The sequence below is a fragment of the Bos indicus genome, chromosome 22 (assembly GCF_029378745.1).
Source record: "Bos indicus isolate NIAB-ARS_2022 breed Sahiwal x Tharparkar chromosome 22, NIAB-ARS_B.indTharparkar_mat_pri_1.0, whole genome shotgun sequence".
NCBI classification, from domain to species: Eukaryota; Metazoa; Chordata; class Mammalia; order Artiodactyla; family Bovidae; genus Bos; species Bos indicus.
The window spans coordinates 7,251,422-7,277,953 of record NC_091781.1 but is presented as its reverse complement, the minus strand read 5'-3'; the positions used below and the strand labels follow the sequence as shown (position 1 = coordinate 7,277,953).

General features: G+C 46.4%; 1 protein-coding gene across 1 annotated transcript in view; it reads left to right on the top strand.

Annotated features, from left to right (window-relative positions):
* Positions 1-10,022, top strand: part of GLB1 (galactosidase beta 1) — a 104,064-nt gene extending 94,042 nt beyond the window's left edge. Inside the window, exon 16 of the mRNA XM_019984740.2 lies at positions 9,475-10,022. Coding sequence (XP_019840299.2) covers positions 9,475-9,705 — 231 coding nt within the window. The 3' untranslated portion in view covers positions 9,706-10,022. The remainder of the gene's footprint in view (positions 1-9,474) is intronic.
* Positions 10,023-26,532: the final 16,510 nt, after the last annotated feature.

Sequence of the window (26,532 nt, the reverse complement as noted above, 5' to 3'; positions counted from 1 at the left end):
AAAAACTGTACACAAATGTACAGAGCAGTATTACCCAGAATTATCCAGAATCAACTAAAAGGTAAAAAAACCCAAGTGCCCATCAACTAATAATGAATAAACAAACTATGGCCTATCCGTTTAATGGAAAATTATTTGGCAGTAAAAACAAATGAACAGGACTTCCCTGGTGGTTCAGTGGTAAAGAATCCAGCTGCCAATGCAAGAGACACGGGTTCTATCCCTGATCCGGGAGGATCCCACATGCTTCAGAGCAACTAAGCCTGTGCACCACGACCACTGAAGCCTGTGCGTCCTAGAGCCCTTGCTCCACAACAAGAGAAGGCACCGCAGTGAGAAGCCTACACGCCACGAGGGAAAGTAGCCCCTGCTCACCACAACTAGAGAAAAGTCCACCCAGCAGTGTTAATAAATCAAAATATTAAAAAGACAAATGAACGACATGGATGAACCTTGAAAACATGTTCCGTGAAAGAAGCTAGTCACAAACCATATATACCATGTGGTACCATGTATGTGAAATGTCCAGAACAGGCAGATCTATAGACCCAGGAAGATGAGTGGTTGCCTAGAGCAGGGAAAACGGGGTATTAGGGAAAGGGGGTGGGGGTGGATACTAAAGACTGAAGAGTTTTTCTTTGGGGTGATGGTTGGATTGCTCTTTAGTAAACTAATAACCATTGAGTTGTATACTTGAAATGAGGGAGTTATATAGTATGTGAATTACATTTCAGTAAAGCTTTACGCCCTCACACACACACACCAGAAGGTCTGTCCTTGAGATTTGTGAGCCTGGGTTGCCTAGGTCTGAAGGTCAGAGAACACACGTTTATCATGCCTAGGACAGAGCATGCGCGTTTTCTATTCTGTTCCAGTGAGCGGTGGTCCCTATTGCCATGGGCCATCCATGCCAGCTCCTGAGGTTCTGAGCGATCGATACATGCACGGCAGACAGATCACACACCCCCTCCCAGGGCATGGAGTTCTGAGTTTGGGAGGATGTGCACTTTAGCAGACCAGGGGGATGCAGAGGGGATGGACCACCCAAAGCGTGGGCGGTTTCTAAGACTCTGCCTTTCGACACCAAACCCGCTCTATCCTCCATCTGGGAGGCCCCGTGGAGGCCCCTGTTCTGGCCCTTTGACTTCTGCCATTCACTTGTTATAGAGAAACTACTTTGATGGGGTGAATGAAGTCACTGATAAGGAGATTCAGGAGATTAAAAAAAAGTCACTTCTGATTAATCGGCCATACTTGGGTCGGATGTGGCTTTCTGGTTAAATGCCCGAACGTCAACTGGGATTTCTTTGGGAAGTGGTCTGACATGTTTGGCTTCATCCAAGAGACACAGACCAGTGCTTGGTCTACACAGAACTCTCGTCCGACCACAAACTCCCCACAGCAAGCATTGCTTTTCAGTGCTCCAGCGTGCCAGATGGGCCAGACCTAAAACCCTTACTCTGTCTCTGCAGTGACGTGTGTGCTGTTTATCTCTCCTTCAGATGCATGTGGAGGACACCACATGAATATCCTCTGTAGACTTCCTACATTTTTTACCACTTGCAGTAGGTCTGGGTGCCTAACAGAGCATGGGGGTGAGAGGGCTGGGATAACTTCCGGTTTTTCCTCTACCAGAATTAAGCTTTGAACATTAAGAAGCTACATAGAGGGACCTCCCTTGTGGTCCACTGGTTAGAACTCCAAGCTTCCACTGCCAGGGGCACAGGTTCGATCCCTGGTCAGGGAACAGAGACACCACATGCTGGTGACCAAAAAAAATCAACATTGAATATAGATGAAAAGCAAGAAGCTGTAAAAGAACCATGGATAAAAGAATTTATAATGAAGGGTTGATAACTATCTTCTATTTGGAGACTCTTTTTGAATCTTGCTTTTGACATTTCCAGCTCTCTAATCATTTGGTCTTTCTGGTGATCAGTCCTATCCTGAGGCCTAGTCACCAGAAAGACAATGTGATTAGACATTGGGACTTTCAGCCCATCCTTCCTCAACCTCTGGAGTTAGGGTCAGGGACTGGAAATGAAATTCTACAAAAAAACTTTAGAACAACAAGATTCAGGAGCTTTGGGTCGGTGAACACTTGAGAGCTTACACCTGGGCGGGAGGTACAGATGGAGACGGCCGGCAGCTCAGCCCTGCACCCCTAATACCTTGCCCTGTGAATCTTTTTTGTCTGGCCATTTCTGAGTTGTATCCTTTATAATAACCCCATAGATACCAGTAAAGTATTTTTCTGCATTCTGTGAGCCATTCTAGGACATTATTGAATCTGAGGAGGGGCTCATGGGAATCCCCAACAGGTTGTTCAGAACTAGGACTCCAGAATTTGGAGCCCACACAACTGGAGGTGTGGCGCTGTCAGCCTCTGAGGGGAATGACTCAGGAGCACGGTGGGGGTCAGAGGCCACTCAGGTACTTCCTACTCATTCAGGAAGAGCTGTCCGCTCTTGGTCGTCACAGGGAGTGGCCATGAAGTCTGGAACACAGCAAAAAAGGAAAGCTGCATTCAGCACAATGAAATTGTGTCATCTCTGTTTCCAAACCTGATGGTCATCTTCTAGATGGCCCGTCAATCTTGAGTCTCTATGGATAATTCTGTACAGGTTGCAGGGGCCGGGCTGTGTGAGGCAAGTTAAAGGGGAGACTTCAGCACTTATGGGAATGCAGCAGGAAGATGCCTCTCAGGAAAGGACTCAGTCTGTAGAGTGAACGGCAGTGGGCAGGAACTCTGCACCCATGCTCGGAAGCTGTCCCTGCTGAGATCACTGACACCCACATGGTGACATGCTCCCCAGACATGTCTCACTTAACTTCTTGGCAAGTAACATCTGACACAGGTAACCACGCCCTCCCTTGAAGCTCTCCTGATGTCTACGACCGAACTTCTGGTTTCCTACCTTGTCTTCGTTCCTTCTCAGGCTTTTCTTTCTCTGTCTGTGTTTCAGTTCTCAGGACTTGATTCAGGGCCCTCTGCTTACACTTTGAGGGGAGCTCATCCCCACAGATGTAACACCCTGATTTCCAGCTCATCATTTTTGAGGATGGGGAACACCACATCCAACCACCGGGGTGGACTGACCACTGGAGGCCTCAGATCTCGTCTGATGTATATAAGACAGACCCTTCTTCCTCGTTCCCCAACACTTGCTCTTCTGCAGGAGAAGTGGTCCAGGGACAAGCAAGGAAGCTGGAATTTAGTGCAGCAGAGAGGATGAAAAAGGGGCCCAGCTGTGGGAAACAATACCAGCAGTCTTGTGGAGAGCTCCCTGCACACCAGCCACCATGCTGAGTGCTCACCTGAATCCTCTCACTTACTTACAACAACCCTGAGAGAGGTACAGATACGACAGAGGTGGGGACTTGGAGATGGGATTTGGAGGCTAATTGGTGAAAGAGGAACTGACTAGTAGAGGATAACCCTACTCTTGTGAAATTGGGTTCAATGACATCATTTACTTTACTGAAAAGTAGCATGCTGCTGTACACTGATGCCATGGAGTTGTGTTATCAGTTAGCTTTCGCTGTCTAAAAAACCACCCCAAACTTAGTGGTGTCAAACAGCAACCCTCTATTTAGCTCCTGATTGGGAGTGTTGGCAGACTGGGTTGTGGTTCCGCTGGTCTTGGCTGGGCAAGCCCTTCCAGTCAGTGAGGAGGCCCTCGTCTTGGGGCTTGGCTGGCTGTCTGCTGAGGCCGTACAGATCGGTCTGTGTCTCTCTCATCATCTAGCAAGCCAACCTGGGCTTGCTCGTATGATGACTGGCAGTGTTCAAAGAAAAAAATGCAGATGTGCAAGGATTCTTAAGACCCAAGTCAGAATTCACAAGTCACTTCTTCCATGTTCTTTGCCCAACACTCGACCAGCCCCATTCAAGATTCTACTTCCTGAGTGCATATGCTGTGAAAAGTTGTGGGCATTTCTGCAGCCTACCACGAAGTCTTAGCCCTGTTTGACCCTACTTTCATTCTGAATTTGATATGCTTTTTCAACTCTTTTTGGCCTGATTTACAGTTCTCCTACCCCTAACAAGGTTTACTATTTCCACTTCATTCATTGTTTCTAATCACAAGTCCTGTGAACTTGGAAACTAGATAGACACCTTTGCCCAAATGTATATTAATTTAGTAACAAGGCTTGTAAGAATTGTATGCCAACAGGAGTAAATGGGCTCTGAGTAAAGGAGAATCTCTACAAATTTTAGTGCATGGACTCCGCAACAAATGGTATATGGCTGCCTAGAGATGGTTTTCGCTTACCAGTTCTTAGCTTCATTCCAGGAATGTGAGGACGCATGAGGAAAGTCATAGAGGAGATGCTCCATAAAAAGATCAAGCGATGCTGGCACCCAGGGCGAGTTGAAAAGGAAGGAATTTATCTTTGGGGGTTTGCTGAGAGCAGGAAGTGACTCATCCTTTATGTTAATATTCTGCATTTTCGTGGCTTCGATTCTATCTGGGTCTGTCCTAAAATACAGAGAAATCGTAAACTTTTTATTCTAAGACAAAGGAGGAAGGAAAGGTGTTGCATCAGCTACAGACTTGGGGTCTGAAGGCAGGGGAGATTTTGGTTTTCTCCTGTGTGAAGGTTTATTTAACATCTTATCTCTCACTGTTTTACTTTTTTTTCTTTATTTTTTCCTCCCAAGTTAGCACCATAAATACTCATGAATCATGCATGTGAGAACCTTTTAACCTTGAGAAATGGACCTTTAAGTCTTCCAAGTATCTAAATGTCTTCTTCCAGAGTAGAACAAAGTCAACCTTCAACCCAAGTTTGGTGTTGTTAAAGGAACTCCTGACCACATTTGAGAATGTTGAAGCTATGACTTAAACCAGGATTGAATCTTTTGTTTTACATTCTTCTCAGAGGGTTCTATTTATCTGGAGAATTGAAAACAGACAGACACATGTCTGCCTGATTAACACAGAAGCAAGTCAGTCACTGCCAGGAACCTGTCCTTCACTGGAACTATTACAACCTTGGTGATAATATTTAGCGGAGAGCGGGGAGTCTGTCAGGGGTCAAGCCACAGTCAGAGAAAGTCAGCATTTGTCATGGAGATGTCTCAGCTGGGACAACCCAGGGAAACTCTGAAGCCATCAGTGTTCACTCTACAGATGCTCGGCCTTAGTATGTATTAATACTTAACTGTGTTGATTAAGAGTGTGTCTACTTTTAGGAACTTTCCTGGAGGTCCAATGGTTGGGACTCCGAGCTTGCACCCCAAGGGGCACAGGTGCTATCCCTGGGCAGGAAACTAAGATCCCCAAGCCACATGGCTAGAACAAAAGGGAAAAAAAGAGTTATGTCTATTCAGATCACATGGGCCTACTCTCCCCGCACCAATAATTTCAGCATAATTTTTTAAAAGAGAAACAAGAATCAGAATGTACATATATATTTTAATAGTTTTTTTTCAGTTTGACTCTTTTAAAGTGATTTTTTTTTGGCTGCGCTGGATCTTAGTTACCGAGCATAGGCTTTCTCTAGTTGCGCAATCGAGGGCCACGCGCCAGTAGCACCGCGCCGGCTTCTCATTGCGGTGACTCCTCTTGTTGGAGAGCACAGGCTCTAGAGCATGGGTTTCAGAAGCTGTGGACACGGGTTTAGTTGCTCACAGCACGCGGGATCTTCCCAGACCCGGGATTGAACCTATGTCCCCTGCATTGGAAGGCAGATTCTTAATCACTGGACCACCAGGGAAGTCCTAAACTGATTTTTTAGTGCCGTAAAAAATTGTGTTTTAAAAAAATCACAGTGTTAATCAAGGGAGTAGGCAAATGCTGCATTGTTCTGCCTGTGAACAGTAGTCCCTAAAATTCTTAAGCTGGGAGGGGAGGGACAGGAGTATTCTTGAAGTGGGGCTGGGTATTTGCCCAGGCAGAATCGTCCACGAGTCTTACCTCCTGGGTGTCGTGGGTGTACATTGTATGTCTCTCTGCTGCAAATAGCTGATAAACCAGTAGTCAAACAAGTGACTGCATGTGCAAACAATGACAGTAACTAGAAGAATCATATTAAAGGGCAAGCGAGGGACTTGGAAGCCCCAGGACTGAGGAGGGTGAGATGACCTTCTCTCTGTGGAGGTGGTGATGGGGTGGACACTTGAGGGATCCGAAGGCTTGTAGTGTGGGGGATTGCTATGTGGAGCCTGGGATCTAGAGTTAGAGGAAGCGGGGGACCTGCCCAGGCGGTGGGGTGGGGTGGGGAGTGGCTCCAGGCTCCTGAGCCAGCGCTGCCCGGAATGTGTCTGAAGAACTGGCTGGGAAAGTAGAGAGGAGCAGGGAGATGGGTCTGATGATGGCGTGATGGGCATTCACCACACCTCTGCTGAGCTGCTCAGCACAACAGTCACTGGCCACCTGGCTATTTTCCATTTACCTTTGAATTAATTCAAAGTGAAAATTTAGTTCCTCCCTGCACCAGCCGCTGGTCAGTGCAGGTAGCTACCCTGTGGGGCAACACCAAGCCCTCCATCTCTGTGGACAGTTCTGTGGACCAGCAGGGCCTCAGGACTATGTACCATGACCTGTGCTCTCCGAATCCTTCATTCCTCTGGGTTGGAAGGGCAACCAAACTGTCATAGGCATCCCCGCACGCCCATTCTGTTCAGGACGGAGAGTAGAGGGAAACTGTCCTGAAGACTTTTCTTGCTTTGGAGGATTAACCAAAATCAAAGAACTTGCCTGCAATGTAGGAGGCACAGGTTTGATTCCTGGGTCAGGAAGATCCTCTGGAGAAGGAAATGCAGTATTCTTGCCTGGAGAATTCCATGGAGAAGCCTGGTGGGCTACAGAATGACCCTACAGCATGAGGTCACAAAACAGGTGGACACGACTTAGAGACTAACCACCAACAACAAAGATCCTGTAAGCCTGAGTTTGGGGAAGGTTGGAGAGAAGGGGCCAGGCACAATATCTACATGTTAGAGTCACTTAGGTGAGTTAGGAGGCAGAATCCAGATGGGGGCTGAAGGCTCCAAATGGGTGATAATTTGGGAGAGAAAAGAAAACTTAAACAGATGATCCAAAGCCAGGAGGGTCAGAAGAAAAATTACATCCAATTTGATGAGCAACTAGGAGTGACAGTTAGGGGTTACATCTGTCAGTCACAGAGCAGTCTGGGAAGTGGGGCCACCCTGAGTGTTGACTGGTGGCAGCTGGACCTTCCAGAAATGTGGGGGCAGCCGGGGAAGTGAAAGTTGGAAGAGGGACTGGAGAATCAAAGGCAGAAACGCTCATCTTCCTCCCCGGCTGGTCCAGTCGGCACCTCGAGGGGCTCCCAGGAGGAAGTGGTACCCCTGGAAGCTCATGGAGGGGGTCTTTAGGGCTGTTGGCTCGTGCAGCTACTACACTGTTTGTGAGCAAGGCAGCATTTGGAGGATAAGCTAGACCTGGGGTAGTTGGGGGACCAAGGGTGAGCTGAGCCCACAGGTGCCAGTCCCCCGTCTACCCGTGCAAGCCCCTGACAGTGGCCCAGCTCCCCTGCCACCTTCCAGTGTCAAGCAAGGTGCTCCTGGGGCCCCAGCCCGCTGCACCTCATCTCCTCCGCCAGGTGAATTGCACCCCCTAACCCTGGAGGGAGCTGGGGGCGCCTTTTCTCACCCAGCTCCCCAGTCCCAATAACCAACACAGGAGACCCGCTCGGTGCAGCGGGAGAGGTATTGGAGGGGCAGCATCTTGGCAGGGACTGGTCCTTGGTGTGGCCAGGATGCAAGGTGGGGCCGGGGTTGCCCACACGTGCTGCTCACAGCGCTCTCCCTCGCTTCCCCTTGGAGCCCATCTGCCCCTACCCCGACTGCAGAGTCGGCCTCTACTGTTCTCTAACACTGCGGAAACGGGGCACCACCAGATCTTCAATGTGATAAACCCTGGTGAAGCTGTCGTTTGCATGTACCTTCGGCATGGATCGAGATAGCATATCCCGCGGTAAAAACAAGAGTAAAATAATTCTGAGAAGTGTGAAACTGTCACCCTTTTTCTAAATGACTTATCCCGACAGACAGGTGGCTTTCCATCACTGGCTTCCTTTCAAGGGGACGTGGAGGCCAAGGTCTTTTCACTGGGTGGCGTGAAGGGTGTAGCCACGCCATGCTGACCATGCGCGGCTTCCTCCTGCCTGCCCCCCGTCCCCAGGTACCAGTGGGAGTGGGGACCTGCCCAGGGTCATACAGGCAGGAGGCGGCAGGAATAAGGTTTGAAGCCAGGTGGGAAGCTTGCATCCAGGGGCCACGTGGGGGCTGAAAATTACCCAAAGGTGAGACCTGAGTAGGTAGCTCCAGGGTGAGCACCCAGAGCTGGGTTCAGGATCAGGGCTCCAGGGGGCAACCGGGGCTGGACCTCTGCAGGATGTTTCCCCAAGACATTAGGGCCATTGTGGGGCCAATTTTGGTGCTTCTTCCTCCCACCCCTCCTCCTCCCTTCTTCCTTCCTCCATCCTCTCTCAGGTATTCTCTTGTGTGTGACCTTCTCTCCTTTGCTCCCTTGCTTTCTCCGTAACAGAATGGTCCACCTATTCCGTCAACTGCTAAGTCCCACCTGACAGCAAATTCTAGCTCCTGCTCTCACGCTGTGCAGACACACCCCAGCCCGGGCCCCATTCCCGAGAACTTTCTCCTCCTTCTGGGTTTTGCGGTGGAAGCAGCTTTTCCTACTCCTAAGAGTCGGGCACGACTGAGCGACTTCACTTTCACTTTTCACTTTCATGCATTGGAGAAGGAAATGGCAACCCACTCCAGTGTTCTTGCCTGGAGAATCCCAGGGATGGGGGAGCCTACTGGGCTGCCGTCTTATGGGGTCGCACAGAGTCGGACACGACTGAAGCGACTTAGCAGCAGCATCGGCAGAAGTCTTCGCAGCTTGTAGGATACTCTGTGCTCCTTGAAGCAAGTCCCCACCCCTCACTTTTATGCTGGTGTGAAAACCATCAAAAGGTAGCAAGAAGGTAGACGACCTGGGCGGCCAGCCTCTCCCTCCTCGACTCCCCATCCTTCTAGAGGGCACATGTGTCTGGGCTGCTGGGCTCCTGCTTACCTCGGGCAGCAAGGCCCCCATCTGCCTGGAGGAGGGGGGAGCACAGAGGCAAAGCTCATCTCCTGAGGAGGCAGGGAGGCGACTGTGTACAGAGGCCTCGGGCAGAGGCGGGCGTGTGCAGACAGGCACCCCACCCCCACGTCGCGCCGGACCCAGGACAAAATTCAGAAACTTGGTGACTGTGCCGCAGCGTCATCCAGTGCTGACCTGCACGGCACTGAAGCCACAGGAGGGACCAAACACGTCTCTTCCTGAAGCAGGGTGGGTACTGGGATGAGTGGCTTCTCCCACCCAGCTCCTGCCCAACTTGAGCATCTTCCTGGGGACACTGCCTGCTTCCCCACCCCACGCCCCCTGCACCAAGGTTCTCATGCCCCTCAGGGGTCAGCACAGCTGGGTTGATGGTTTTCTCTGTCTCCAGGGTCAGGTGTGGATCAACGGCTTTAACCTCGGCCGCTACTGGCCAGTGCGGGGCCCCCAGATGACCCTGTTCGTGCCTCAGCATATCCTGGTGACCTCGACCCCAAACACCATCGTGGTGCTAGAGCTGGAGCATGCGCCCTGCCAGGACGGCGGCCCGGAACTGTGCACCGTGGAGTTCGTGGACAAGCCGGTTTTTCGCACAGTCCAGACCCACAGACATGCAAACTAGGAGCAAGACCGACTCCCTGGAACAGAGTCTGTGACCCTTCAGAATCCTAGCCTTGCACATACCTCACCTGTCGCTCGGAAGGCCAGCATTCACTTCTGATTGGAAGATGGGCTAGGCGTGTTCTTACCTAGGTTTCCCTGGCGCCCGGCGGTGCCTGACGCACCCCGTCCAGGCTGCGTGGTCATGGGGTGGGGCTGGTAGCCCAGCAACACAGAGGCATCCACAGGGTTGGAAGGGAAGCGTTTGAAGTTTTTCTGATTTTTATTTTGTTAAGAATCATGTAGGCTTTTTATTAAATAAAATTTGTATTCAAATGATCTTACTGTTTTTAATGTTGAGCAGGTATTAAATTATAGCTTCTGATTTAAATCATAACTAGACTTGAGTGGGCTGAATAAGCCACTTCACTAAGTTGAGGTTGGTTCAAAGGAGTGGAAAATAGTCTTGTTTTGATCTAGTGGACCATTGCTTTTCTGGTCTTTGACTTCCTTTTAAATTTCTGTGATACATACCAGGAGAGCTCATAAACACAACTCCAAATGATTATGCAGACCATCAGCAGTTGGAAAGTATAGACAGATTGGTACATCTGTACAGTGGGAGACACCAGAGCCGCTAAGATGCAGATGCAGATCTGTATTTATTTACTTGAAAATATTTTCATGGTAAGTGGTGTGAAAAAAGCATGTTGCCTTAAGTTGGATCCTGTGTTGTCGATTTGGACATAAGAGCTGCACACATGCACACACTCAGTCCAGGCCTGTTCACCCGTCAACAGACAGGCACACGTGTGGACGTGCAGACCCCAGCAATTGTGGGAGATGCCCTTCCTGCCCCAGGCGTCCTGATCTCACACCGTAAGCACTGTCTTCCACCATGTCCAGTTCTGAGCGTATTGTGTATTTAATCCACTCGTCCCTCACCAGAACTCAGAGGAGCATATGACCTCATTTACCAGGTCACCTGTCTACATACTGGGCTTCCCTGGTAGCTCAGGAGGTAAAGAGTCTGCCTGCAATGTGGGAGACCCAGGTTTGATTCCTGGGCCGGGAAAATCCTCTGGAGAAGGAAATGGCAACCCACTCCAGTATTCTTGTCTGGACAATCCCGTAGATGGAGGAGCCTGGCAGGCTACAGTTCATGGGGTTTCAAAGAGTTGGACACGACTGAGCGACTAACACGTTTACTTCACGTCTACACGTTGTAGAGACGTGGTTTGAAGCCCAGTCCTCTGGCTCTGGTGTGGCATCTGTCATATACTGACACATGCTCATGTTCCCAGAGGAGAAGACTACAGTGACAGAAACGGGAATGTTGACATGAGCATATCTGGGGGCAGGGGTCACAGGTTAGATCTCTGTCCAGGAAGATTCCACATGCCGCAGAGTAACTACTGAGCTCACGCCCAGCTAACGAGCCCACACACCCTAGATCCCGTGCTCCACTACAAGAGAAGCTGCTGCAGTGAGAAGCCCGCACACCGCTCTAGAGAAGAGACCCCACTCACCGCAACTAGAGAGAGCCTGCGCACAGCAACAAAGACCCAGCACAGCCAAAAATCAAAGAAATAAAAAAAATTTTTAATATATGAGCATATCTAGGTGGTGGGTGTTTGAGAGGTTGTTTGCAGTTTCTTTTTTGTTTACCTGTATTTTAGATTCTGTGCAGAGATGAGGTCCATTTTCTTAAGAGAAGAAGAAAGATGTCTGTTGCTAACCGACAGCATCTTTCTACAGGAGTGTGTTTCTCTGTCTCTTAGACATCAGTGATGACCGGGAGTCTGGAAACTCTTCAGGAGACATGTATGTGCTGAAACAAATAGACCAGACCTGGACCGAGGAGTGTCTCTGTAGCATCTGCTGCTGGATGTCCTGCATCCTCTGGGTGTTGGGCGGACCGCAGGCACTGCTCCCTGCACCTAAGCCGCAGTGCATCACTCCCGCATCCTCTGGGTGTTGGGCAGACTGCAGGCACTGCTCCCTGCACCTAAGCCGCAGTGCATCACTCCCGCATCCTCTGGGTGTTGGGCGGACCGCAGGCACTGCTCCCTGCACCTAAGCCGCAGTGCATCACTCTTTCTCCCACTAAGTTCCTGAACATTGAGAAAATGATACTCGAGAGCTGTGCCTTGTGACATGCTCTGGGAAGACGAGAGACTAAAGCCTTGTGCGTTGGTCCCCTGCACATCCCCTGTCCCAGAGATTCCCTGTTGTGGCCTCTCCAGAGGCTCAGGGGCTGGAGTGAAACCGCCTCAGCAGACTGTTTCCCTTCCATCGCCTTCCATGGTTCCCCTCATCCAGCCTTCAGAACCGCACCCCACGGGTGGCAGTGGAGAGCCCGCTTCACGGATGAAAACGTTTAAACTTCAGGGAGAGGTGGAACTGGATTCCAATCTGGTCTGTCTCCACCCAAAGTCAGAGTGTTTTGTTTGTGTGAGGGAGTCTTTTGGGGTTCTCCCCCTCGTCCAGGATGCTATGTTCTGGAAAACGATCCTTTTTTAATTTTTAAATTAATTTTTATTGGAGTATAGTTGGTTTACAATGCTGTGTTAGTTTCTGCTGTAAAGTGAATTAGCTATACATATGTCCCCTCTTTTTCAGATTTCCTTCCCATTTAGGTCACCCTAGAGCTTTGACTAGAGTTCCCTGCTAGACAGTAGGTTCTCATTACTTAACTACTCTATACATAGTATCAGTAATGTATATATGTCAATCCCAAGCTCACAGTTCCTCCCACTGCCTTCCTTCCCCCTTACCTCTGGTACCCACGCGTATGTTCTCTATATCCGTGTCTCTATTGCTGCTTTGCCAATAGGTTCATCTGTACCATTTTTCTAGATTCCACAAATAAGCGACATTATACGACGTTTGTTTTTCTCTTTCTGACTTTCTTCACTCTGTATGGCAGTCTCCAGATCCATCAATGTCACTGCAAATTGCATGGTTTCATTTCTTTTGATGACTGAGTAGTATTCCATCGTATTTATGTAGCACATCTTTATCCACTCATCTGTTAATGGATATTTAGGTTGCTTCCTTGTCTTGGCTACTGTAAAGACTACTGCAATGAATATTGAGAAACATGTATCTTTTTGAATTATGATTTTTTTCCAGGTATATGCCCAAGAGTGGGATTACTAGAGTCATATGGTAGTTCTATTTTTAGTTTTTTGAGGAACTTAAGGCAATGGCACCCCCACTCCAGTACTCTTGCCTGGAAAATCCCATGGATGGAGGAGCCTGGTAGGCTGCAGTCCATGGGGTCTCTAAGAGTCAGACACAACTGAGCGACTTCACTTTCACTTTTCACTTTTATGCATTGGAGAAGGAAATGGCAACCCACTCCAGTGTTCTTGCCTGGAGAATCCCAGGGACGAGGGAGCCTGGTGGGCTGCCGTCTATGGGGTCGCACAGAGTCAGACACGACTGAAGTGACTTAGCAGCAGCAGCATACTGTGGAAAACAGAATCTTAATACACAAATGACCCTACCCTGGACTCTACCCAAACCCATCCAACTCTTTGTTTGTCTCTCAGGGGCATACATTTCACCTTCTACAACGTCATTTGTAAAATTCGATGAGCCCCGGAAAATAATAAGGACAACACCTTTATTGACTGATGTATAAACCTTTTATATTAAATTTACCTTAAGCTGATTTTTAATATGTCAGAGCTTTCTGGGGACTTCCCTGGTGGCCCAGTGCCTAAGACTACACACTCCCAATGCAAGGGGCCCAGGTGGGATCCCTGGTCCGGGAACTAGATCCCACATGCTGCAACTAAAGGTCCCGTGTGCTGCAACCAAGACCTGGTGCAGCCAAATAAATACTTCTTAAAAATATGTCAAAGCTTTCTGAGCAGGCCTGAACTAACCCATCCATAACACTGATGTTCCCGGAACATTACTATGTTTTCAGCCGTCCTTATGAACAGCAGGGCTTTTTCCTTGGCATCCTTGGCCCAGATTTGCACAATCAGCAGATCGTCTTGTTTGGAAAAGTGTTGTTGAAGTGTAATTTACATACCATTAATTTCACTCGTATTAGGGTACACTTTGATGGGTTTTCTGGAGAAGGCAATGGCACCCCACTCCAGTACTCTTGCCTGGAAAATCCCATGGACTGAGAAGCCTGGTAGGCTACAGTCCATGGGGTCGCAAAGAGTGGGATACAACTGAGCGACTTTACTTTCACTTTCACTTTGATGGGTTTTACTAAACTTGTGTGGCAGGGGGGCGGTGCTCAGTCATGTCTGACCGTTTGCAATCCCATGGACTGTAGCCCACCAGGCTCCTCTGTCCATGGGATTTTCCAGGCAAGAATACTGGAGTGGGTAGCCATTCCCTTCTCCAGGGAATCTTCCTGATCCAGGGATCAAACTGGCATTTCTTTTGTCTCCCGCGTTGGTGGGCGAGTTCTTTACCAGCTGAGCCCCTGGGGAAGTCCTTTACTAAATTTATTCAGGTGTAAATCCACCACCATAATCCAGTTTTAGGACACTTTTTTCACTCAGAAGACTCTCTCAAGCAGGAAGTCTTCATTTCCACCCCACATCAGGTGGCCACTAACGTTTTCCATCTCTGTAGTTCTGCCTTCTGCTGGAATTTCATAGAACTAGGAATGGCACCCCACTCCGGAACTCTTGCCTGGAAAATCCCATGGACGGAGGAGCCTGGTGGGCTGCCGTCCATGGGGTCGCTAAGAGTTGGACACAGCTGAGTGACTTCACTTTCACTTTTCACTTTCATGCATTGGAGAAGGAAATGGCAACCCACTCCAGTGTTCTTGCCTGGAGAATCCCAGGGACGGGGGAGCCTGGGGGACTGCCGTCTATGGGGTCGCAGAGTCGGACACGACTGAAGCGACTTAGCAGCAGCATAGTCTTCTGTGTCTGACTTCTTTCACTCAGCATCGTGTGTTTGAGATCCATTCATGCTGCAGCGCGATGTGGAATGTTCTCTGTTTTCCTGCCGAGGAGTGTTCCATGTGTGAACGTTGATTTGTCAGCTGATGGGCATTCAGACTGCTTCCAGCTTGGAACTCTTATAAATAATGCTGATCTGAACATCTGGGCCCAATTCTTTGTGTGGTCAACTGTTTTCCTTTCCCTTGGGTAGGCACCTAGGCATGGAATTCTTCAGTCATATGATAAGTGTCTGTTTAACTTTTTAAGAAACTGCCAGACAATTTCAGAAGACCTTGCTTGAGCCGAGGAGGGGATGAAGAAGACTGCTCACAGCCCTCCCACCTGCCTCTGTCTCTTTGCCTTGCTCTGAGTCAGGCCAGTCACTGTCTCTCTCTCTTTTTATCTGTCAGCCTGTCCGTTGTTATTTCTCAGCAAATCCAGTTTATTCAGAATGAGATTGTTTCGTGTTCATCTGAGTTTGGGTTTTTTTTCACTGTTTCCCCAACAAGCGCTCGGTCTTCTGGCAGATGACACACAAAGGAAATGATCTTGTGTGGCCTTTGTTTCTTGCCTTATGATCATTAAAAAAGTCATTTCCTGAAATTGCTTTTTCAGTCCGTACTCTGAGGGATTCTGTCTGGTCTGTGGTAGAGGGGACGGCTCGTGTGGTCCAGCCACCCGTGGGCTGTGAGGAGAGTCTGGTCAGGGTCCAGATGCTCAGGGTGAGGGGTTCTGGGTTCAGCCCAGCCTCTGCTCTTGATCTAACTGAGCGTGTTCCCGGGTCGTCCCCTGCCTTCCAGCCTTTGGGGCCTGAGGTTTGCTAACTAGATACCCAGCAGCCATCTGTGAAGATTCTCAGCTGATTCCCCAGCAGACAGCTGCTCTATTTGTACCCCCAGGGGCTTTCCATGTGTAAGGAAGTCCCCTAGGAGCCCCAGGCTTGTAAGCCCCCAGGCCAGCACCACTGTCTCCCGGGTGAAATGAGACAGGCTGGGGGCGGTGGGGGGGCCGTGCAAAAACACAGGTGGGTGCTCCCCGCTCATCACTCACCATCAATATGATCTTAAGCAAGTGATTCACTTATTAAGCCCTCATTTCGTAAGGGGGCCTCCACTTGTGGAGTTTTTACATCAAAGGCATTTTTTACATCATAAAAGCACCTCCCAGGTCACTTGCCATGGAGAAAGGGTTTCCTGAAGGCTATTTGGGTGCTTTCCCATCACATTCCTCCACAGAAGCAGGTAAAGGGTCATCTGGAAACCTGAGGGACAGGCTGGGGAGAACACCCACCAGGAGCCACTGCCCTTTCCTTGTACCCCTTGTGTTCAGTTCAACAACTGGGCCCTTCTGACTGGACACCGCGCTTGACTGAAGGACGCAAAGCTAAGGAGATAGTTTGGTATCGAATATGGACACAACCAGAAAAGGGGAGGACAGAGGCTGCACAGAAAGGGGAAAGGAACTTCATCCCTCAGGACCCTCCAGCACTAGCCTGACCTTGCTGTGGGCAGCCTGTGCCGACAGAAAACACTTGAAATCCAGCATGGACGCCAGAAACCTCAGTGCAGACTGAAGGGTCCTCCATCCCTTTAAAGCCTCTGTTCACCTGTTCTCAAAACTTAAGCAAGTCTCTGGTGCCAACACCTTAATTTCTAATCCGACGGGCGCTTCCCATCACTATGCGCCTACTGCTCGTGGTCTGTTGCTACACATCCAAGCACTTCAATACATTTGCGGAAGTGGCATAAAAAAACTATCTTGTGATGTGTGTGATTCCATGCATCCGGAATTCAGACAGACTGCAGGATGGCTTCTCGGTGTCATGACACTGCGGCCTCTGCCGGGTCCTAGAATCGTCTGGAGGTTCCTTCACTCCAGATGGCCTTTGGGCTGGCGTGTCTGAAGGCTGAACTCAGCTGGGATTGTCAACCAAAGCTTCCGCCCATGGCCTAGGACCAGGTTCAAGAGGGTGTGTTCCAGGAGGAAATTCTGGAGTGTTATACGTATTTCCATTCTTCCCACTCAAGTCTGAGAACCTGGTGAGCGTGAATCGGGTCCCTTCACCCCTGGTGCAAGGTCCTGTTGGCAGATCACTGTGCTTGTTCCGTAGCAGGTATGTTTCGCCTGTGTTAATGAGTGGGATTCGTCATTTTTGCAGATCACTGGCCTTTGGTGGTCCCACCAAGTATTAACCAAATGGGAACTGTGACTCTGAACACAGGCCTCACCAGGCAGAGTATATGGCAGGGTGAGGTGACAGGAGTATGTCCTGCACTTAAAGCTCAGTTTGGTTTCCCGTTTTATCTTTGGCAAAGCCTTCGATATAGATTTCTGAGCAAGATGTACAGTTCAGTTCAGGTCAGTTCAGTCACTCAGTTGTGTCGGACTCTCTGAACCCATGGACTGCAGCACGCCAGGCTTCCCTGTCCATCACCAACTCCCGGAGCTTGCTCAAATTCATGTCCATCAAGTCAGTGATGCCATCCAACCATCTCATCCTCTTTCGTCCCCTTCTCCTCCTGCCTTCAATCTTGCCCAGCATCAGGATCTTTTCCAATGAGTCAGTTCTTCACATCAAGTGGCCAAAGTATTGGAGCTTCAGCTTCAGCATCAGTCCTTCCAAAGAATATTCAGGACTGATTTCCTTCAGGATTGACTGGTTTGATCTCCTTGCAGTCCAAGGGACTCTCAAGAGTCTTCTCCAATACCACAGTTCAAAAAGCATCAGTTCTTTGACACTCAGCTTTCTTTATGGTTCAACTCTCACATCTGTACATGACTACTGGAAAAACCATAGCTTTGACTAGACGTACCTTTGTCAGCAAAGTAATGTCTCTGCTTTTTAATATGCTGTCTAGGTTTATCACAGCTTTTCTTCCCAGGAGCAACCGTCTTTTAATATCATGGCTGCAGTTACCATCTGCAGTGATTTTGGAGCCCAAGAAAATAAAGTCTCTCACCATTTCCATTGTTTCCCCATCTATTTGCCATGAAGTGATGGATCAGATGCCATGATCTTAGTTCTTTGAATGTTGAGTTTTAAGCCAGCTTTTTCACTCTCCTCTTTTCTTTCATCAAGAGGCTCTTTAGTTCCTTTTCACTTTCTGCCATAAGGGTGGTGCCATAAGGCAAGGTGTGCGATCTGTCCAATTTACTTCACCTTGGCTTTACTTTTTACTAGGCGGTAGGATCTTTATCCAGGTAGTTGGGCCATTCTGGCTCACCTGTCCTCCTTTCCACACCTTTGAAGACATTAAGTGTTCCAAGAAGTGCCAGAGAGGACTCCTGAGGGGTTCAGATCCTGTCCCTTTTAGGGTCGGTGTGCTCCTCACCTTTACCTATGAGCAGAGTGTCTTCACCCACACAATAAACGTTCCTTCAGTATTACCCTGAGCCCCATGTTACTGAGTAGGCCATTTTTCTTGCCCCTCGAGGATCACACAGTTGTGTATGAATGGACGAGGCAGTGTTTGTGGGGAAGACAATTTCAAGGAGAAGAGCAGCATGCTGTGAGCATGCCAGCTCTAGACCTGGCCCTGGCGTGGAGCAGGGGCTGGTCAGGGTAGGCCTCCTGGAGTGGAGACACACGGAGAATGAGAGGAGGAGGAACAGAGATGAAGAGAGCAGAAGGTGCTTGGGGAGGAAGCAGCACCTGCAGAGACCCAGAAAGACAATAGAGAGTTCCAGAAATATTCAGACCCCACCCAGTCTTACTCAACAAGTTCCCTTACTTCTCACCAGCTCCAATTCTAATGCTTGATAAACCACTCCTGAAACTCAGTGTAACCCATGGGTTTTTCCTTTATCAGCCTCTCTCATTTTGTAGTCCAGCAGAACAAACTCCGGTGCTTCTCGAGTCTGTGTCTCCCAGGCTACAGCCTTAACAAACCCCAAATAAACACCTTTTAATTTCAATCAGGCGTTGGTTTCTAAAATTTTAGTTAACATCCTTCTATCAGGGTCCTATGAATCCCTCTGTTGCAGAGTCTGAAATTCAAGAGCTTTGTTTCGTCCTCAACTCTTGACACTTACAAAATTTATTTTCTTTCTTTCTTTCTTTGATTGCTGTTATTATGGAAAATGGGAGGGGAGAATTCTTCTTTTCCATTCCCACTTAAAGAAAGCATGTCCCACACAATCCCTCTATCTCTAGCATGTCTCATAAAATCTCTCCATCTTCAAGCGAAATGTGCTGAGAATCTCATCAGTCTTTGGGACAATTGCCCCCCCCCCCCCCCCCGCCTCCATGCTAACTATGGGCATCAAGGCAATTATCTCACCCAAAGGTTTTTGAGATGATGGGCAATTTCCTGTTTTGGTGACACTTGTTCTCCCATCAGCTTAACTATAACATGCGATAACCATGGAGCTTCTGCAGAGTTGTCCTACGCTCATGAACCAACAGGCAATGATAATAACAGTCAAAAGAGAAGAGAAACTTCCATCATTTAATTAGGCAAAGGACACTTAAGTAAATATCCAGGGCACTGTGTCAGAAATTCAGACATGTAGATTAGGGCCAGGTTGGCAAAACATTCTGTGAGCCTCGGGAGCAGATGAGGAAATGAAAGAGCCAGGTTCCCTGATATTTGTTAGGGGAGGGACTGTTAACCCTTTCCCAGGTTACATCCCCCTCTATGGCACTTAGCTCATAAAACTGTAGTTATTTGTTTACCACTGACCAGAGAGCCTTCATGACAACTGCCGTGTGATTTTCATTCTTGTATCCTTGGTACCCAGTTCAGCACATCTAGCCCATAGTAAGTCGTCCATCAATGCTTCCTGAATGCAAAAAAAAAAAAAAAAAAAAACTTCTATGTCTATGCTCACAGATTGGGAGTGGGCCCATGTGTTTTTAAAAGCACTCCTTTAGCCATGTCTACCAGATGTCAGCTGAGGTTTCCTTCTCTTTGAAAATCTAGAAAAGGTTTGTTTTTAAAACCTTCCCAAGATTTCTGTGAACCCCTGGAGGGCTTCCTTCTCATTGTTTCCTCTGGCTAGACACTGTGCCTCCACTGAATGAGTTCAAGTCATGAACGAGCTCACTGTCCCACATATTTTCTTGCAGTATCTTGACTCAAATGTGGAACTGAGTCCCTTGAGTTTCACAAAAACCTCACCCACACTGGCCCTTTCATCTTTAGAACTTTACAGAAGCTTAAAGAGACAGGGGTGGGGGCGGTCTACAGAGTAATAGCATAAGCTTAATTGTACTGAATATCAGATATTCCAGTTTTTACAAGACATTCGACCATGCTTCATATTGCTTGGCCAGCTTTTCTTAATCTTCACTTCTCTTTGTCCACTCACATCTCTGAATTTCTAATGATTTGAAGATTAAGCATGTCCCATCTGTATTTCTGAAATGACACATGCTTACCTTTCTCCTTCAGATCTAACTTCTTAGGAAGGGGCCCTGAGAGGGAAGAGGCTTCCATGGGCTGAGAGAGAGGAGTCAGAAGGAAAGCAAAAGTCAGATGCTAGGAAGTACACCTGGGAAGGGTCCTTGCATGGCCACCACCCATGGCCAGGCTCTTAGAGTTAGAGAATACCATGGAATCCCCACCAAGGTCTTAAAATTTGAGCAAAAGGGGAGGAAGCAAGATCCCTGCGTTTCCCATTGTTGTTCAAGTTTGAAGGAAGCATAGCATAGGTGTCTGCACAAGGACCAAGGTCCCTTCAAGGTTTCCTATGAGCCAGAGATGGAGTGGGGAGGAGAAGGCTGATCTCTCAACGCCAGTCAGAGCAGCAGGAAGTAGCAACGGCTCCAGAAAGCCCTGCTATGTCTGCTGAGGCCACAGAGGAACACAGGAGAAAATGGAGCGTTTCCAGTGTGGCCACATGATCAGTGGATAAACTCAGCAGGTCAGTCCATGGATTGATGGTTGAGGCCTGGGCGGAATTAGGCGAGTCTCAGCAGTTGCTGACAACAGATGACGAAGATCATTTCCCCAAATTGTAATATCAAAGTGCCACTGAAGGAGGGGGGAGTGGGTGAAATGCTGAATTGTCTGAGATGAAGTCTCTGACTTCTGGGAGAACTAGGATCTTGAAATAGACGTTAAGTTCAGCTGTGGAAGGAAGTTTCCTGTTAACAACCGCATACACCTCTCCTAACACCTTTGGGCAGGATCAATTCTATCAGATGTCAGTAAAAATGTTTGTTCTTTGTTAGTGGGTGTTATTACTTCCTCCAAATGGATCAGCATGTTTATTTTGAAATATTTTCCCCGCTATTTTATTATATTGAGTTCATCTCAAGTGATCTCGTTTTGATTGTTGATCTTGTTCATTGTACAATCATATTTCTTCCTTGGAGTAAGGAATGTTGGATTGCAGACTCATTTTGAATGGAGATTTCATATTAGTTTGTTTATAAATATTTATTTCTCTCTCTCTGCTCCTCCATCTCTGCATAGGAATTTTGAGGTTGCCTCTGTATTGGATGTTATTGGTACCCTACCCAGAAGCCTTTGCCTACTGCTGCACCCCTCCTTTAGCTGCTGTGAGTGTTAGTTGCTTTTTTCCCCAGAAAACTACTCTCTTATTTAGTTTATTTATGTATTGGCTGCATGACATGTGGGATCTAATTCCCTGACCAGAGATCGAACACAGGCCCTGCACTGGAAGTGCACAGTCTTATCCAGTGGACCAGCCACCGAGGAAGTCCTACCACAGATCTACTCTTGGCCTAAGTAGGAAGATGCTTCACTGACATGTGGATACAAAAGGCCAGACTCTTTGCCTCAAAATGGAACTAATTCAGTGGAACAATTCATGCACCAGAGCCCCTGTGAAATCAAGCCAGTGCAGGCAACTTCTAATGGTTAATTTTATGTGTCAACCTGACTGAGCCACAGACATTTGGTTAAACAGTATTCTGGGTATGTCTGTGAGGATTTCTGGATGAGATTGATATTTGAATAGAAATAGTATTGATTTATGTTGATCTTGTATCCTATAATCTGCTGAACTCACTTAATAGCCCTAAGAGTTTTCCTTTTTTATGGATTCCTTATAATTTTCTACATAAAAGATCACGTCCTCTGCAGAGAGACATCGTTTTACTTCTTCCTTTCCAATCTGGATGCATTTCATTCAGTATTTCTTTTTCTTGCCATATTTTCCTAACCAGAACCTCCAATATACAATGATAGAAGTGGCAAGAGCAGACATCCTTGTCTTGTTCCTGATTTTAAGGCAAAGACAATGACAATGAGGTATCACCTCACACTGGTCAGAATGGCCATCATCAAAAAATCTACAAACAATAAATGCTGGAGAGGATGTAAAAAAAAAGGGAACCCTCTTGCACTGTTGGTGGGAATGTAAACAGATATAGTCACTATGGAGAACAGGATGGAGATTTCTTGAAAAACTAGGAATAAAACTACCAAATGACCCAGCCATCCCGCCACTGGGCATATACCCTAAGAAAACCATAATTGAAAAAGACACATGTGCCCCAATGTTCACAATAGCCAGGACATGCAAGCAACCTAGATGTCTGTCAACATATGAATGGATAAAGAAGTTGTGGTATATATATACAATGGAATATTGCTCAGTCATAAACAGGAACACATTTGAGTCCGTTCTAGTGACATTGTACAGAGTGAAGTAAGTCAGAAAGAAAAAAACAAATATTGCATATTAATGCATACATATGGAACCTAGAAAAATAGTGCTGATGAACCTATTTGCAGGGCGGGAATAGAGACTCAGACACAGAAAACAGACTTATGGACACAGCGGGGGCAGGAGAAGGTGGGACAAACTGAGAGAGTAGCATGGAGATATATACATTTCCATGTGTAAAATAGATAGCCAGTGGGAAGTTGCTATATGACACAGGGAGTTCAATCTAGTGCTCCGTGACAACCTAGAAGGGTGGGATGGGGTGGGGGGTGGGAGGGAGGTTCAAGAGGAAGGGGACACATGTATATACCCATGGCTGATTCATGTTGATGTATGGCAGAAACCAACACAATATTGTAAAGCAATTATCCTCCCATTAAAAATAAATAAAAAAATTTAAAAGGGGAAGGCATTCAGTCTTTCACCATCAAGTATGATGTTGTGAACATTCTTGTACAAGCCTTTTTAAGAACTCAGATCTTGCACAAATACCTAGATATAGAATTCCTGGATCATAGGGTACATATACGTTCAAATTTACAATTGTCAAGGTATTTTCTAAAGTGGCTTTTGTATCCAACCATCTTTTAAATTTCTCTTGTTACATCCCAGTGAGTTTTGGAAAACAGAAAGGCCCCCAAACTGTAGACTTATGTTGCACCTTAATTGGAAGTCTTCTCTGTGATAGACTCAACGTGTCTGTAACCTTCAAGAAGCTTCCAAAAGATGATTTTTTTTTAATTTTCAGCTTAAATCCATTCCCTCATAAGCTTACTCTTGTCAACTGTGCAACCCCTCTCAAACTCCTTCTCAGTCGTTCCCCCAAGAGAAGCCCAGCTAGACCACAAAATCCACCACTTGAACCACCATTCACTTTATTTGCATGTGATGTTTTTGTAGCGATGTAATTACCATTAGGAGGAATCCCTCAAACCAAGGCAACGGTGGAGAGGTGGCTGTACAGTCCAGTGTTGGTGCAGAGCTCTTTCCTGCCTGGTGGGGCTCCAAGCATAACCTTGGCTTATCTCCTGTGAGATCAAAAGAGTGCAGACATTCTGCAGGTTCCCACAAGTTATCTTGTAACCATCTCATATGCAAACTCTGCTTCCCATCCAACGACTGACATCAGCATCTTCTTCAAAGTAGCCATCTCTGTAGGCAGGTATCATACCGACATGAGCAACCACCTGCTCACCTCACCTGGGAGCCCTACTTTTTAGATCCTGTCTGCAGTTCATTAGTCAACTTTCCCCAATCACAAGGCCTCCCTCTTTTTATTTTTCTAAAATGGGGAGATCCTGATTGTTTTAGCAGGTTGTGAAAATAAGGCATGTTTGTTTAAAGAAATTAAGAAGCCTAGAAATTGTAAAGTAGTATAATTCTTCCCTCTATAAAAATGGATAAAAGACGTCCTGGTGGTTCAGTGGTTGAGAATCCCCTGCCAAAGCCAATGCAGGGAACACAGGTTTGATCCCTGGTCCGCGAAGTTTTCGCAGGCCACAGGGCAACTGAGCCAGCATGCCACAACTGGGGAAAGCTCACGTGCAGCAGTGAAGACCCAGTGAAGCCAAAAACAAGTAAATACATATTTTCAAATTGCATAAAATTTTTTAATTAAAAATAATTTTAAGAAATGGCTAACATCAATAATATCTCAACAAATCCAGAAAAATTTTAAATGAATAAGAGTTTGGGATTTAAGTTTTAGGTTCATCATTCCAGGTTTTTATCATGAACTTACAGGAATTCCTGGGGAGTCCAGTGGTTAAGACTAGACACTTTGAGCGCCAGGGCCTGTGTTCACAAAAAGCCACATGGCCAAAACAAACCAAAAAAAACTTAATATATATCATGAACTTTTGTGCATAGTGGTAAGTTTATATCTGGAAGCCATTCTTTTTTTAATGGCATATTCCATAATATACCATTTAATAAAAGATTTAATAAAAAATGTAAACATTTAAATTTAAAAAATTTAAAACATTTAATAAAAAATTAATTACTTTTTTATTAAATGTTTTAACCATATAGAAAAGTATTGAGAATAATGTAAGAAACATCCTTTTGCCATTTAGCTGTTAGAAAAACAGTTCAAATGCATATACATATTTTCTCCAGTTCATCACTTGTCTTCTGAGTTTTATCTTGGTGATGTTTCATCGTGCACATTTTTGTATTCACATGGTTGAATTTATTACTCATTTCTTTTATGGCTTCTGAATTTTGAGAATATTCTTGCCTGTGCCAAAATTCTGAAGAAATTCTTCCATGTTTCCATTTGGAACTTATATTGTTCCAATTTTTAGGTTTAAATTTTTATCTATTTGCCACTTAACCATGTACATATGACACATGAATCAAGCTTAATTTTTTTTCCAGATAACACTCCAACTGGCCCACTCCTTAAGTAAATCTGTGTGTCCCTCCTTTGATTTTATGTTGCCATCTTTATTTTTTTTATTGAAGTATGGTTTATTTAGAATTTTGTGTTAGTTTCAGGTATATAGCAAAGTGATTCAGGTATATATGTATAAATATTCTTTTTTAGAAGATTTAGATATAGATACAGGTAGAGATGGGCTTCCCTGGTGGTTCAGATGGTAAAGAATCTACCTGCAGTACAGGAGATCCGGGTTCGATCCCTGGGTCAGAAGATCCCCTGGAGAAGGGAATGGCTACCCACTCCAGTGTTCTTGCACGGAGAATTCCATGGACAAACAGTCCATGGGGTCACAAAGAGTTGAACACGACTGAGTAACTAACACTGTCACTTCCACTGGTTCACAGGTTAAGATACGCAAACAAAGTAATATTACTCAGCCATACTAAAGAATGAAATCTTGCCATTTGTGACGAATGGGTGGACAGAAATGGTATGGACCTAACAGAAGCAGAAGATATTAGGAAGAGGTGGCAAGAATACACAGAAGAACTACACAAAAAGATCTTCACGACCCAGATAATCACGATGGTGTGATCACTCACCTAGAGCCAGACATCCTGGAATGTAAAGTCAAGTGGCCTTAGGAAGCATCACTACAAACAAAGCTAGTGGAGGTGATGGAATTTCAGTTGAGCTATTTCAAATCCTAAAAGGTGAAGCTGTGGAAGTGCTGCACTCAATATGTCAGGAAATTTGGAAAACTCAGCAGTGGCCACAGGACAGGAAAAGGTCAGTTTTCTTTCCAATCCCCAAAAAAGGCAATGCCAAGGAATGCTCAAACTACCGCACAATTGCACTCATCTCACATGCTAGCAAAATAATGCTCAAAATTCTCCAAGCCAGGCTTCAGTAATATGTGAACCGTGAACTTCCAGAAGTTCAAGCTGGATTTAGAAAAGGCAGAGGAACAAGAGATCAAATTGCCAACATCTGCTGGATCATCGAAAAAGCAAAAGAGTTCCAGAAAAACATCTACTTCTTTATTGACTATGCCAAAGCCTTTGAGTGTGTGGATCACAACAAACTGTGAAAAATTCTGAAAGAGATGGGAATACCAGACCACCTGACCTATGTCCTGAGAAATCTGTATGCAGGTCAGGAAGCAACATTTAGAACTGGACTTGGAACAACAGACTGGTTCCAAATTGGGAAAGGAGTACTCCAAGACTGTATATTGTCACTCTGCTTGTTTAACTTATATGCAGAGTACATCGTGAGAAACGCTGAGCTGGATGAAGCACAAGCTGGAATCAAGATTTCTGGGAGAAATATCAATAATCTCAGATATGCAGATGACACCACCCTTATGGCAGAAAGCAAAGAATAACTAAAGAGCCTCCTGATGAAAGTGAAAGAGGACAGTGAAAGTGTTGGCTTAAAACTCAACATTCAAAAAACTAAGATCATGATATTTGGTCCCATCACTTCATGGCAAATAGATGGGGAAGCAATGGAAACAATGACAGACTTTATTTTGGGGGGCTCCAAAATCACTGCAGATGGTGACTGCAGACATGAAATTAAAAGATGCTTACTCCTTGGAAGGAAAGTTATGACCAACCTAGACAGCATATTGAAAAGCAGAGACATTATTTTGCCAACAAAGGTCCGTTGAGTCAAAGCCATGGTTTTTCCAATAGCCATGTATGGATGTGAGAATAAATTAACAAAAACAAAACAAAATGAACAAACATAAAAAGACAGAAACAGAAGGGAGGGTGTGGGGGATGAGTAAACCAGGTGACGGAGTTTAAGGGGTACAGGTTTCCAGTTACAAAATATATGACTAACACGTATAAAATGGACAGTGTGGGGGAATATATGCAATAATTATGTAATA